Source organism: Garra rufa, chromosome 11 (genome assembly GCF_049309525.1).
Source record: "Garra rufa chromosome 11, GarRuf1.0, whole genome shotgun sequence".
Classification (NCBI taxonomy): Eukaryota; Metazoa; Chordata; class Actinopteri; order Cypriniformes; family Cyprinidae; genus Garra; species Garra rufa.
In genome coordinates, this window is record NC_133371.1 from 41,127,952 (window position 1) to 41,142,794 (window position 14,843).

At 33.2% G+C, this 14,843-nt stretch overlaps 1 protein-coding gene across 2 annotated transcripts in view; it reads left to right on the forward strand.

Annotated features, from left to right (window-relative positions):
* The window catches only part of ppp6r2b (protein phosphatase 6, regulatory subunit 2b), a 36,563-nt gene extending 22,269 nt beyond the window's left edge, over positions 1–14,294 (forward strand). For both annotated transcript variants that reach the window (XM_073850026.1, XM_073850027.1), the window contains 7 exons: positions 12–139; positions 217–371; positions 458–620; positions 697–770; positions 2,568–2,772; positions 2,891–2,980; positions 8,983–14,294. In XM_073850026.1, the coding sequence (XP_073706127.1) occupies positions 12–139; positions 217–371; positions 458–620; positions 697–770; positions 2,568–2,772; positions 2,891–2,980; positions 8,983–9,013 (846 nt within the window). In that variant the 3' untranslated portion in view covers positions 9,014–14,294. The remainder of the gene's footprint in view (positions 1–11; positions 140–216; positions 372–457; positions 621–696; positions 771–2,567; positions 2,773–2,890; positions 2,981–8,982) is intronic.
* Positions 14,295–14,843: the final 549 nt, after the last annotated feature.

Genomic DNA, 14,843 nt, shown 5'->3' on the forward strand with positions numbered 1-14,843 from the left:
TGGTCTCTCAGGCGAGCTCTGCCATCTTTGAGACTCGCACAAAGGAGCGAATCCGGCCATTTGAGGATGCTGAGGAGGAGGAAGATATTTGGGAGGATAAAGAAATCAACTATGCAACACAAGTGAAAGCCAGAAGCAGGTTCATATAAACACAAAGACACATTTTCACAAGAAACACAATCAGCCATTGCTCTGACTGCTGTTTGTCTTTGGTAGGTTTGGACTGGCCTCAAATCCTCAGAAGAGCGAGGCAGATGGTGGCTCTCGCAGACGTCTGGGATCGCCTGACATGGAGTGGTTTCCAGAGACCAAACAAACTCCAGAAAACACCAAGAATCTGGACATAGACAAGCAGTCCAGTGATCCGCAGAGTATGTTCACAGCTTACACAACGGAGACCTACAAATTACACCTGATCCGATATCACTGATTGTAAAAAATGATTATCACCCATTAGGTCCTGGATGGATAGCAAGTTTTGAAGACGACTTCAGCTGTCGTGATTTCGCAAGTATTGCAATGGACACAGGCTCCAGTGTGTGGGGAACCTCGACTGCAAAGCTCAGTGAGACGGAAGAGAAAGGATGGGCGACTTTTACAGACTTCCAGCCCTTCTGCTGGTGAGGGAGAGACTGTGTTTGAGTTGATATTGTGTATTTATGTCATGTTGACACTAAACATTTTGATGTTCTGCAGTTCAGATGCAGGACCCAGATGCAGTTCACCTGTGGACTCGGAAAATCCGAACAAAAAGAGCCAAAATGAAGAAGGTAAGTGGCTTACTTGCTAATTTTAAAAAAGTATATTTATTTATTTTTTTGCATCATTAATCTTTAGAGAAATAAACAACAAATAAACATGTTGGATTAACATTGTAAAGTATTACCAAACTTTATAAACATAAATAAGTTATACAGTTTTTATAAGCATAAATGTAATAAAAAAATAATGAATCAATATTAAAATAATAAAATAAAAATGTTATAATAATAATAATAATATAAAATAAGTGTAAAAATAAAATGATGATATTTTAATGTTCAATAAATCCTTTTCCATGATATTAGCCGTAAGAATATTAATTTCTGTGCAAGATACTTTGGTGATGTTAATAATAATAATAATATTAATTATTATTATAATTATTACATTTGTTTATTAAGATATTTAATAATAGTGTATTGCTTAGATATTTTTATACTTTTGTTTTTTGTTCTAAATGCTCTTGAAATGGTATATTAATGAATTTATTAAATTTAAATATTACATATTTTTGTTAGTAGTAGTAGTAATAATTAATTATGTGTGTATTTCATTTGAAATTTGAATTTTTTTATTATTAATATTATTATTTAAATATTTTTATAATTATTATTAATACTACCTCTACTAGTACTACTAATAATACATTAGTAAATTTATGTAGTTTATGTAATTATGTAGTTTTAATGTGATTAATGCAAAATAAAGATTTTTCATTATTATCATTATTAGTAGTAGTAGTAATAATAATAATTTGATGTCATTGAATTTAATTGAAATATTATTATTATTATTATCATAATCATGATCATTTTTATTTGTATCACTATTATTATTAATAATAATAATAACAATAATAAAATATGTAATGTTTTATTTTAATAATTTTCTCCCTCTAAATATTATTATTAATATTATTTTTATTATTATTGTTGTTAATTTGTAAATATATAATAATAATAATAATAATAATAATAATTTAAAATGAAATATAACATTTTTATTACTAATATTATTATTTTTTTATATATATTATTATTACTACTATTAATAATAATAATAAAATAATGTAATTGTATGTAATTATGTAGTTTTAATGGGATTAATGAAATATATCATTTTTAGTAAAAATAATTTGATATTTCAATTTTGTTTAAATATTATCATTATCATAATTTTTATTTTTATCACTAATATTATTTTTATTAATAAGAAAAAATAGCGGCAATAATATAAAATATATAATGTTTAAATTTAATAAATTATTTTCTCCCTCTAACTGATGTTAGCCATAAGAATATAAATTTCTAAGCAATATGCTTTTAAACATTTGGTGCTGTTAATAATAATCATCATCATCATCATTTGATTGCTTTCATTTATTTTTATGTTTAAATATTATTATATCATCATTATTATTTTTATCGATATTAATAATATTTTTTTATCAATTTTATTAATAATAAAATGTTTTTTATTATTATAAATATTTAATAAATAATTTTCTACTTCTAAATGATAGTAGCCATAAGAATATTAATTTCCCATCCAAGATGTTTGTAAAAGTTTGGTGTTGTTAATAGTAATAATTATTATTATTAGTAGTAGTAGTAGCAGTTATAGTAATATAATTAAAAACCTTATTATTATTATTACTATTTACCTTGTAAATATTTAACAATAATAATAATAATTATTATTATTATTGTAATATATGATTAGGTATTTGAGGTATTTTTGATAGTTATTTGTTCTAAACACTTTTGAAATGGTACCTTAACATCAGTTCATGTGTGGTGTGTAAGTTAAAGGCTCATCAACATGTGTGTGGAGTGTGTGTGGGACGAGGAAGGCTCCTCTGGTGGCGTCCGACAGCAGCTCCAGTGGCACAGACAGTGAGGAAGAGGAAGACCGAAACAACATCATCATAGAGAGCGTCGCCACAGCCAATGCCAAGGAGACCGTTAAACTCAGTGTAGATGCAAAAAACGAGAAAGCAGTCTTCATCAGGTAAAACCTGCTAGTACACATTCTTGCATTCAGTCTATGCACTATTTGTTAAAAAATTGCATATTGATGCTTTATATAACAAAATGTGCACAGTGATGCTCCTTCCACTGTCTTTCAGTGACACTAATGCCAGAGCAACAGGTGGCATGGCAACAGATGTCATAGCAACAGGAAGCATCACTAATACTCAGTCGCCCAAGGAGCAGAAGTGAGTGTTTTTCTATAAGAAAATTACTGGATGTGTAGTTAAAGGAGAAGTTCACTTCCAGAACAAGAATGTACAGATTTACCTAGCCCCTTGTTATCCAAGATGTTCAAGTCTTTCATTCTTCAGTGGTAAATAAATTGTTTTATAGAAAAACCTTTCAGAATTTCTCTCTGTATAGTGGACTTCTATGGTGCCTGTGAGTTTGAACGTCCAAAATGCTGTTTAAATGCAGCTTCAAAGAGCTCTAAATGATCCAGTGTTAATTCTGTCAAAATTTTCGTCAACAACATTTTTTCACCGACAAAAAAGGGGACGATAATGAAACAAAACTCGTTTTGAATGACAAATACTATGACATGGTAGTTTTTCGACATACCCAATCTGTTCTGAACCGGAATACACAGAGTTCACACAGAGCTAGACTAGACAAGCATTTGAGGTCAAAAATTTTTTTGAGAAATAACCAATTGTTTTGGTAGATAAGACCCTTCTTCCTTGGCTGGGATCGTTTCAGTGTTCATTTTGACAGCATATTTTGATTTAGTCGTAGTCATAGTCTTTCGACTTCATCTGAATGTGTTTTAGTTTTTGTCTAGTTTTAGTCGACTAAACCTTCGGTAGAAGATCAGCTAAAATCTAATGGGTTAGTTGAAATGTATTAAGCATTTCTCTAAAATTGCCAAACTCATTGTATAGGATTGATATTAAGGTTTTATCATGATAGACTTAACTGCTGTGACACGCAACATGCTATTATATTAAAATTAAATGAAACCACTTACACACATAAAGAAACAAGAACATAGTATATAAGCTAATTATGCATTCTTTATAACAACTGTTTTCCAGCATTCTTTATTCTTGCAAGCAGACATATTTATATAAACAAATTTAGATTAATCTTTATTAGGGCTACTAAAGTGACTTAGTCAAGATCAGTGAGTGATTTACTCTCTTTTTTTGCTTGAATAACATCAATGCCACAGACAATAGCAACTAAATTAGGCTGCTGTCCCTTTAAAACCGAACGCTCGGATGCAATGTACCAACACATCTGATATACTCCCAACTGTTTACGTTCACCTAAGACGTAACCGAGTGTGTTTATGTGAATACTCATCAAAACGGACATCTAACAAGGCATCTAACCTTCTAACGCAGCAGATTCGTTCCTAAATCACCCCTTCCCTAACATTTTCATTAAGTAATAAAAATGAGACAAATGTTAGAAAGGGACGATTTAGGAAGAGATTCATTCAGAACGAATCTGCTGACTTAAACCGTATCAAAGGGCTGGGCGTTAATTCGATAACGATAATGATCACGATATAGTTTTTTTGTTTTTTCGATAAAACGATAATGACAGTTCGATAAGCGCTCGATAATGTGTAACGCTGCGCAGGCATTTTGCATTATTTAGTTTATAGCCACAGGGCTCTACAGTGCGACCATTTCACTCGCATTTGCGACTAAAAATTAGTACGTGCGAGCACCATGTGAGACTGACCCGATCAGCATATTTGTGTTTGCGCTCAGCGGAGCTTCAAAGGTTTCTACGTGTTTTTGCAACGTTGAGTAATGTATCACAGACACATCTCACGAATCCTTTCATAAACAAGGTGTAGAGAGAGTGTAAATAAGAGGCTGATTGTGCAGTAAAGAGAGCATTGATGTTTATAATAGATCTTTGTGATATCGCAAACTAAGATGAGTGACAGCTTTAAATAATTTTGAAGGGAGTTTGTAAATGAGAAATTGATCTAATACTGCAGTTAAATAAACAAGTTATTATTATGTGACTTACATTGACTGACTACAACAATATGCCTGATTTTGCTCTATTTCGTCGTCAAAAGTAAAGAAACAAGTCACAACTGCGCGCATCTCCATTCAAACACAGCGGTGTTTCGTTTATGAATGAAACGTGCGTTTTTAAACGAATCTAGTGAAATGATTCAATTTCCCATTCATAAAGTCAGCCACTTGCTTTATTCCCCAATGAACCATCCGTTCGAACGAATCAAAAGAATGATATGATTCAGTAATTAAATCAGCGTCTTGCCGCCACCTGCTGGCAGATCTGTTCAGTTATTTAAATCTTTAATATTTCTGTATTCAAAATTTTATATATGAAACATTAATCTCAACATGAATTTCTGATTTTGATTGCACTCATGTCACCTCTGAGCCTCATTAAACATATGAAAAGGTAAAAACAAAGGTAAAAAATCAAAATTCCCCTGTAAATCACTTTGAGGAGTCAAAATCGCCTTGTAATAGGAAGGCTTATTTTTTTTTATCAGAGTTTTGATTATTGTTTAGAATGTGCTCCTAAAATTTTGACTGTGCTACTAAATTTTTAAAGTTAGGAGCACAAGTGCGCATAGAGCCCTGAGCCATTATTTTTTTATTTATATTGTCAGACAGCTAAAACATTTGACAATGTGTTAAATCAGCTGCACAAAGGGATTGGCATGCTGAAAAGATGTCTATTCTTATTTTTGTTGAATGATAAATATACTTAATCACTTTAACTCTGCATTTACAGTCAGAGCCATGTTACAAGTCATGTATCACATTACAGTTCTTATTTTTTTATAAAAACGTTTTATACATTCTATTAATATTAATAATATTGTATTCTATTATATGTATTCTATTATCAACATATAATATCTGTATTATATGTTGATTTTACTAGTAATATTCTAATCTGTATTCTATCTCAATTGATCATTGTTTGGAAAGTATTTGTCATGTTCTGACAATAAATCATAAATAATAACTGTCTGGTTTTTCTTTCATTCAGAAGTAAAAATCTGCCTTTAAAATTGATAGATATAAAGATGTGACATTTATCGTGATAATTATCGATATCGACTGATATGAAAAAAATTTTTGTGATAATTTTTTTTGCCATATCGCCCAACCCTACCGTATCATAGCCTATTGATTTATCTGGCGGGACATACGCTGGCATACATTCACAAAAATGTCAATATCTGGGAGTAAAAGAAGAGAAGACATATGGATAAATTTGATGACATAAAAGAGAACTCAATTCGGTCCGGTTTACAAGTGCAGACACCGAAGCAGCGCCTCTTACACGACGCATGAGTTGAGTAGCCTATTTTCTCGCATCTCATGAATTGAGAAATACACACAAAATTATGTTGAATTGTCCATTTTGATGAGTATTCACGTGAAACACACTTGGTTATGTCTTATGTGAACGTAAACAGTTGGGACAATATCAGATGTGTTAGTATATTGCATCTGTACATTCGGTTTTAAAGGGACAGCAGCCTAATTTAGTTGCTACTGTCTGTGGCATTGATGTTAATCAAGCAACAAAAGAGAGTAAATCACTCACTGATCTTGACTAAGTCACTTTAGTAGCCCTATATAAAGATTAATCAGAATTTATTTATATAAATATGTCTGCTTGCAATAATGAAGAATGTTGGAAAACAGTTGTTATAAAGAATGCATTACATTACATTTAGACATTTAACAGATGCTTTTATCCAATGGAAGCAATCAAAAACAACAAAAGAGCAATAACACACAAGTGCTATGACAAGTCTCATTTAGCCTAACGCAGTACACATACTGTATCAAGGTTTTTTTTTTATTATATAACAAATGAAAAGAAAATAGATTAAAAAGCTAGTGTTAGAGGCCTAAAAATAGACAGATAGAATACAACAAGAACAGAGAAGCTAGTGTTAGTTAGTTTTTTGTTTGTTTGTTTCGGAAAACAAGCAGTAAGTAAAATAATAGAGATGGAATAAAACAAGAACAGAGAAGTTAGTGTTAGTTTTTTATTTTTATATATATATTTTTTTAGAAAACAAGCAGTAAGTAAATTAATAGAGAATAAGTCTAAAAGGGCAAGTTTTTTTTAGAATCAAATTGTAATAGAGGGTGCGAGAGGTAGAGGGTCAAATAAAGATAGAAGAGATGTGTTTTAGCCGATTCTTGAAGATGTTTGGATTGAGTTGGGCAGGTCATTCCACCAAAAGTGTACATTTAATGTAAAAGTTTTGGGATGCATAACTAGCCTATATTCTTGCTTTTTTTTCTTTCTTTCTTTCTTTAGCAGTTAAGTCTATCATGATAAAACCTTAAAGGTCCCATATCGTCAAAATCAAAATTTCCTGGCTTTTTTCATGATAACTAAGGTCTAGGGGCTATGTAACTACCATATGAGTTTCAAAACAGTCAATCCACAGTAAACTGCACACAGCCTGCTTAAAGTAGCTGTTCATTTTCACGAGCAGCTGTGACTTCCGTAACGATGTGACGTCCGATCGACTCAAGTCACCGCCTTCAGTCACAAACCAACGTCCCACCCTCCTTTTGTCAAACCCCCAGACAACAACGCATCCATTCCATTGAGCAACAACAACAGGAAAACAAGTTGAGAAAACCCTGTTCAGTCGATAGATGTCAAGCTACCATCATTACACAGGCTTCAGAACAACGTTAATATAAGAGACCAGCGGCACGTCAACTTCAGCCTCTTTCACACAGCGATTCCGGTAAATACACGGATAATGTGTCCCACGATTTGTTCCGGAATTGTTTAATTTGGTTCATTCACAGTTGTTTTCCGGAATCTGTGCGTGCTTTACACACAAACCATAAAGACATGTGACGTTTGGATTTGAGATGTAATGCGACCCGTACGTTTCACTAAACTGAAACTAACTAATCATTACTACAACACTGCCTTTATGTCTCTGGCTTTGGTTCACACAGTTCCCGTAATTTTCCAGAATCAGCGCGCATTGTGAAAGGGGCTTTACTAAAGCAACAGTTATGTAGCTTACTGCATTCGGTGTTTGTAAAAGAAAAAACATTAATGATCATTCTAAAATATCCTGTTGAGTATCAGCTCTCTCTATTGCTCTGAGCTCGCTTACGCTTACAGCATACATGACCGTAGTTACCTGTGATTGGCCTGGTTGTGCGTCACTCAGAAAACAACAGGCCAATCAGAAGAGAGGCTCATGAATATTAATTAGATGGGCCAAAATCGACCTGTTTTTGACAGAGCTCCTAAAAAAGGAGCTGTAAAAATATATTGAGATGGATTTTGGCACTTATACCGCAAATATATATTCTTAAGGACATCAACAAATAAAATAAACCTCCAGAAATGTGTACGATATGGGACCTTTAATATCAAACTTATACAATGAGTTTGGTAATTTTAGATGAATGCATTACACTGTAACTAAACCCATTAGATTTTAGCTGATCTACTAAAGATTTAGTCAACTAAAACTAGACAAAAACTAAAGCACATTCAGATGACTAAAATATGACTAAAACTAAATTACATTTTAGTCAAAAGACTGACTAAATCAAAATTTGCTGTCAAAATGAACACTGAAACGATTCCAGCCGAGGAAGAAGGGCCTTATCTAGCAAAACGATTGGTTATTTCTTAAAAAAATTACAATTGATATACTTTTTAACCTCAAATGCTCGTCTAGTCTAGCTCTGTGTGAACTCTTGTGTATTCCGGTTCAGAACATATTGGGTATGTTAAAAAACTCCCATCTCAGTTTCTCCTTCAGCTTCAAAATCACTCTATATCGCTGTTTTACCTTTTTTCAGCGATGTAGGACACAGAGTACACGCAGAACTAGACAAGACAAGCACTTGAGGTTAAAAAGTATATAAATGGTCCGTTTTTTGGGGGGGAAATAACTGATTGTTTCGCTAGATAAGACCCTTATTCCTTGACTTAGAGCCCTTTGAAGCTGCATTTTGCATTTTGTTCAAACTCATGGGTACCAGAGAAGTCCACTATATGAAGAGAGATCCTAAAAATGTTTTCCTCAAAAAACAATTTCTTTACGACTGAAGAAAGAAAGACATGAACATCTTGGATGACAAGGGGGTGAGTAAATTGTCTGTACATTTTGTTCTGGAAGTGAACTTCTCCTTTAAAGTCTAATATCTAAATGTAGCTCTGTCTTGTTCTGCAGGGGCGGCTCCAGTAGTAACGGCCCAATGTAACAGAATTACACCCACCGCTCGACTCCACCCATTAAATGTTAAAGGCCGTGGCTTCCTGTTTTCAAACGTTTCCTCTCCCTCTGGCATTCGCAGTTTCCATCGGTCTGCTGTATAGTTACATGGGTCTTTTTGGTTTGAGCATTAGCGGTACTCTAGATGATCTCTGTCTTCCCGAATGAAGACATCTTCACTGTTGGGAACACTGACCTTTGAACCCTGTGAGAGCAGCCCCACTACGGTCTGTGTGTGTGTGTGTGTGTGTGTGTGTGTTTGTTGAGCGTTGAGGAAGTAGAATATAATGCACATCCGCAAATGAATTCTCATGTATGCGTAAATATTCTCGGTACATTGACAGGCGTGATTTATAGTGTTATTTTTATGTTTCTGAACCAGTATTTTCCACTTAGAATAAGGCAAGAGATGCAAGCCTGTGTGTGTGTGTGTGTGTGTGTGTGTGTGTGTGTGTGTGTGTGTGTGTGTTCAGTCTTGATTGATATCTCTGTTTGCTGTAGCCCTTGGGCCCGGTACTGATTTGATTTCAGTACTGATTTGTTTGCACTCATGTTTCCACAGCATTTATGTTTCCAGCTCCGCCACCATCCACACAAACACATATGTATAAGCAAAAATAATAGAGAGCAGGTCTCAGTATCTTTTTGTTGTAGGATGTTTTTATATAAAAAGAATGGAAGCTTGTTTCCGCCACAGTCAAAAGTTTCTGAACAGTAAGATTTTTTTTAAAGTCTTTTCTGCTCACCAAGCCTGCATTAATTTGATCCAAAGGACAGCAAAAACAATATAAATGTTTTTTAAAATTTAATATTTAAAATAACTGCTTTTTAATTGAATATATTTTAAAATGTAATTTATTTGTGGTCAAAGTTGAAACCATCGTTACTCCAGTCTTCAGTGTCATTCTTCAGAAATCATTCTAATATGCTGATTTGCATATGAACATTTATTATTATAAATATTGTTATTATTAATATTTAAAACAGTTGAGTTTATTTATTTCAGGATTCTTTGATGAATAAAAAGTTTTGCATTTTTCTGATATAAAACGTTTTTGTAACATATACACTATACCGTTTAAAAGCTTGGAGTCAATAATTCTCTATAATTTTTTTTTTAAATTATAGAAATTATTACTTTTATTTAGCAAGGATAGTTTAAATTGATCAAAAGTGATAAAGACATTTAATGTTACAAAAGATTCCCATTTCAGATAAATGCTGTTCTTCTGAACTTTCTATTCATCAAAGAAACCTAAAACAATTTATACTTAATAATTAATAATAATAAATAATAAATTATGCATGTTTTTTGAGCAGCAAATCAGAATATTACAATGATTTCTGAAGGATCATGTAAATGAAGTAAAGATGCTAAAAATGAAATCAAAGGAATAAATTACATTCTAAAATATATTCAAATAAATATTTTTTTTTCTGCTCACCAAACATTAAAAATCGTACTGTTCCAAAACTAGATGAATTAATTTCAATAAAAATTTGTGTTTACATATGTGTTGTACTGTGTATACACACAAATGTATAGATTTATGAAATGCGTATGTGTGTGTATATACAGTATATTCATATTTATATATAAACACAAACTTTTATTTTGGATGTGATTAATCGTGATTAATCATTTTCACAGCACTAATATATAGAATTGTAAGAAAAAATGATAAAAGATAAAAATGGCTCTTAATTGCAAGGTGCAGTTCTAAGGGAAAAAAGTCAGAATTGTGAGGAAAAATTTGCAATTACCTTTTTTTTTTTTTTTTACTCTGGCAAAAATAAGCTTCCATATAAAAGGGATAGTTCACCTTAAAGTAAATATTTACTCACGATCAGGTTGTTCCAAACGTGAATGACTTTCTTCTGAAAAACACAAAAGAAGATATTTTAAATAATGTTCATGCTGCTTCTTCATCACAGAACACAGATGGTAATTTATACTGTCAAGTTTAAAGAAAGACAAACAAAAGCGATAAAATTAGTCATTATGACTAATTAAAAAATGGACTGAAGTATTAGTTTGTGAAAAATTTCCCGCCATTATAGGGTTTAAATCTCATTTACATTTTTTCATACTTGGTCCATTCCAATTGGTCAAAACACTAGAAACAATGACATCATTTGCTGGACAGTTCACCCAAAAATGAAAACTCATTAATTTCTCACCCTCATGTTGTTACAAACCCATAAGACCTTTGTTCATTTTCAGAACACAAGTTTTTTTTTGAAGAAATCTAAGAGCTTTCTGACCCTCCAAAGACAGCAATGTAACTGAAATGTTCCCAGGCCCAGAAACGTAGTAAGGACATCATTTAAATAGTCCAGAAAGCTCTCGGATTTCATCCAAAAATATCTTGTTTTGTGTTCTGAAGATAAACAAAGGTCTTACAGGTTTGGGACATCATGAGGGTGAGTAATTAATGACAGCATTTTCATTTTTGTGTGAACTATCCCTTTAAAACCTGGTGTGCTGTGTTTTATAGCCGATTTGTTAATCTGAATGCAGTTTTCAGCAAATGAAAATATAAATGTCTGTGTGGACCGACATCTTCTTTTCCAAAGTCTATGGCACGATGAGGGTGAGTAAACGAAACAGTATTTACGTTATAGAGTGAACTATCCCTTTTAACATGTTTACGTAAGGCTGTTTGATTCTTATTGTGTCTTTGGTTGGTATCAGAACGAACTCAGGTGAGCGTTTTGTGTTAGAAAAACCGAGGGCGAGTGTGCCTTGGAATATCAGAAAACGACACATCAGTGTTTAATGTGTGCACATATCTTTACTCACATGTTCCTATATCACTGTCAGGTCTTAGTAATAATTGTCTCTGTGTATTCTTTACGATATGTACACTTAATATTATATTTTTTACGACTAATTACTAGCGAAACACTAGAACGCTGCAGTTTCCGTTTGAATCTAGAGAGATAGCAATAATAGTGCGAATAATTTCTTGCGTTTTTCTTTTTTTATTAGTAATGTAGCTTTGAAATGTGCACACAGGCACACAAAACTTTGTGAGAGCGAGTGTGTGTGAATGTCGGAGAGGCTCGGAGTGTTTTCAGTTTGTTTTTGCACTTTTAAAAACTTGATTTTGATACCAAATGAAATGGGATGTTAGTGGCGGTACGACAACGATAACGAGAGCCCTCGGTCAGTTTTTTTGGTTTATGTGCATTTTTGAGTTTACAAGCCAGTTGTTGTGTAGCTACATAGCTTCAGTTGAGGGCAAAAGTTTACAGCCCCCTTTCCGAATCAATAAAAATGTTCTTTTTATGACCAAAATAAGAGGGATCATACAAAATGCATGTTTTATTTAGTACTGACCTGTTAAGATATTTCACATGAAAGACATTTACATATAGTCACAAAAGAAAATAATAGTTGTATAAAAATGACCCTGTTCAAAAGTTTACATACACTTAATTCTTAATACTGTGTTATTACCTGAATGATTCAGTTTTTTTGTTTAGTGATAGTTGTTCATGAGTCCCTTGTTTGTCCTGAACTGTTAAAGAACCTGCTGTTCGTCAGAAAAATCCATCAGTTCCCACAAAGTCTTTGGTTTTGTCTGCATTTTTGTGTATTTGAACCCTTTCCAACAATGGATAACTGAGGGACTCATATGCAACTATTACAGAAGGTTCAAACGCTCACTGATGCTCCAGAAGGAAAAAACATGCATTAAGAGCCAGATTGGATATGTGTAAATTTGTATTATTTTGCCTAAATATCATTTTTTTTTATTTAGTACTGCCCTTCGGAGGCTACAGAAGATACTTACATGTTTACCAGAAGACAAGAAATTCAAAAAGTATTCAGTTCTTAATGCATCATGTTTCTTTCTAGAGCATCAGTGAGCGTTTGAACCTTGTGTGATCGTTGCTTATGAGTCAGTTGTCTTTATTGTGAAATAATGGATCTCAAAATCATACAGTCATTGGTAAGGGTTCAAATACACAAAAGAATTTGTGGGACCTGAAGGGTTTTCCTGAAGAACAGCAGGCAGTTTAACTGTTCAGGACAAACAAAGGACTCATGAACAACTATCACTAAACAAAAAAACACTATTCATTTCTTTTGTGGACTATATGTAAACATCTTATGTGAAATATCTTATTTAGGTCAGTACTAAATAAACAATAACATGCATTTTGTATGATCCCTCTTATTTTGGTCAAATAATTAATATTTTTAATGATTCTGAAAGGGGGGGGGGGGTGTAAACTTTTGACCTCAACTGTAAAATCACAGATGTTGCATGTGCGAGTGTGTTTGTGTTATGAGACTAAGAGCGAGACTCGAGAAATGTCGACTGATCGGTACCAGGCTCTGTGTTTGAATGTAATTCATATTTTATATTTTTATTTTCTTATTAATGTTATTTTATTTTTTTTGCCAAATATTTTTTTTTATATTTCGTCTTTCTCCCGTTATGGATAACAGGGTTCTTTTCTCTCCTCACGGAGATTGAATTCTTTCTCATTTCTCATGCTTCATTCATATTTGTGGTTAAGCACTTAAATACTGCCACTTAGTTGTGGAATAGCAGTAAGGTCATTACTAGAGAAAAAAAAAACACTAATCCCCCTTTATCTTGTCTTCCGCGTACATACAGCTCTTTATTAGTCATCTTTCTGTGTAAACTAGTCTAGACATTTTTTTTTCCCCGAATGTCTAGGTGTTTAGTTGACCTGTCAGATACCGTAAAAGGGTTTAGCGAGTTTTGCTGCTGTTAATGATTTGTCAATGCATTAGCAGAACATGAATGAGAAGGGAGTTTTTATCAAAACTATGAATGATTACCACAATTTGTGATTCTAAATCTCACATTCTTTCAATCAGAGATTGATATCCTCCTCCTTCCTCTACACCACCATGAAGATTTTATAGCTGAATAAATAGATGCATCACAACTTTGCAATGTGAAATCCAAGTTTATGTTGTTGGGTTATTTTCTTTTCAGCTCTTGTATGTATTCATGTACCCCAAAACACAAATGCATACTGTACGTTATGAACTGGTACAATATTTTGTGGTATGTTCTGCCTTGAGCATCTGTCCATGGTGTGAAACTGGAACACAGGTCTGTTTTCATTTAGTCAAATGCCTTTTTAATGTATACTGATGCTGGTGTTTTTTTGTTTTTCTGTTTTTCTTTTCTTTTTTCTCAGTATAATGCAATACTGTACCTGTCATCTGTTGTCAAGAGTTAGGCTTTAAAATCAGATATCAAATAAATATTTCAAATGGGTTTGTGATCCAACTGTGTTTTTTTTCTAATTTTTCAAATTAATAAACTAAACCTATGTACATGCACAATGTTTAAAAATGATGAATGTTAGTACTAAAACATCAGTAGTATAATATAATACATAAAAACATACATAATACATTACATACATTGTATAATATCAAAAGTACAGTAATTGCACAGGAAGATGTTATCACCTGCTGGGCATTGCTGCCTGTCGCACCTCCTCCAGTGCCCATGGGTCAGCTACAGGGTCATCAGCCAGAAACCACCATTCACCAACGTTTCGCTCCTTTAATTCTGGAACGTCTCCTGGTGGCGGAGCAGTGACAGGGACGTCTCCCTGTCACCCCCTGCAGCTGATAGCTGTAATCCCTGCAACTGTTGTTTGGGGTTAGGTGTTCTTCCCCCAATACCTATCTTTCCTCCTCAGCCAGAGCCAAAAGCTACCTTTCTCTGCCTCCTCTGCCAGATCCTTTGTTGCCCTCCTTAGCCTCCCTCCGGTCACTCCTGCTTCCCTCAAGAGGCGTATGGTTGACAACCCAAGGA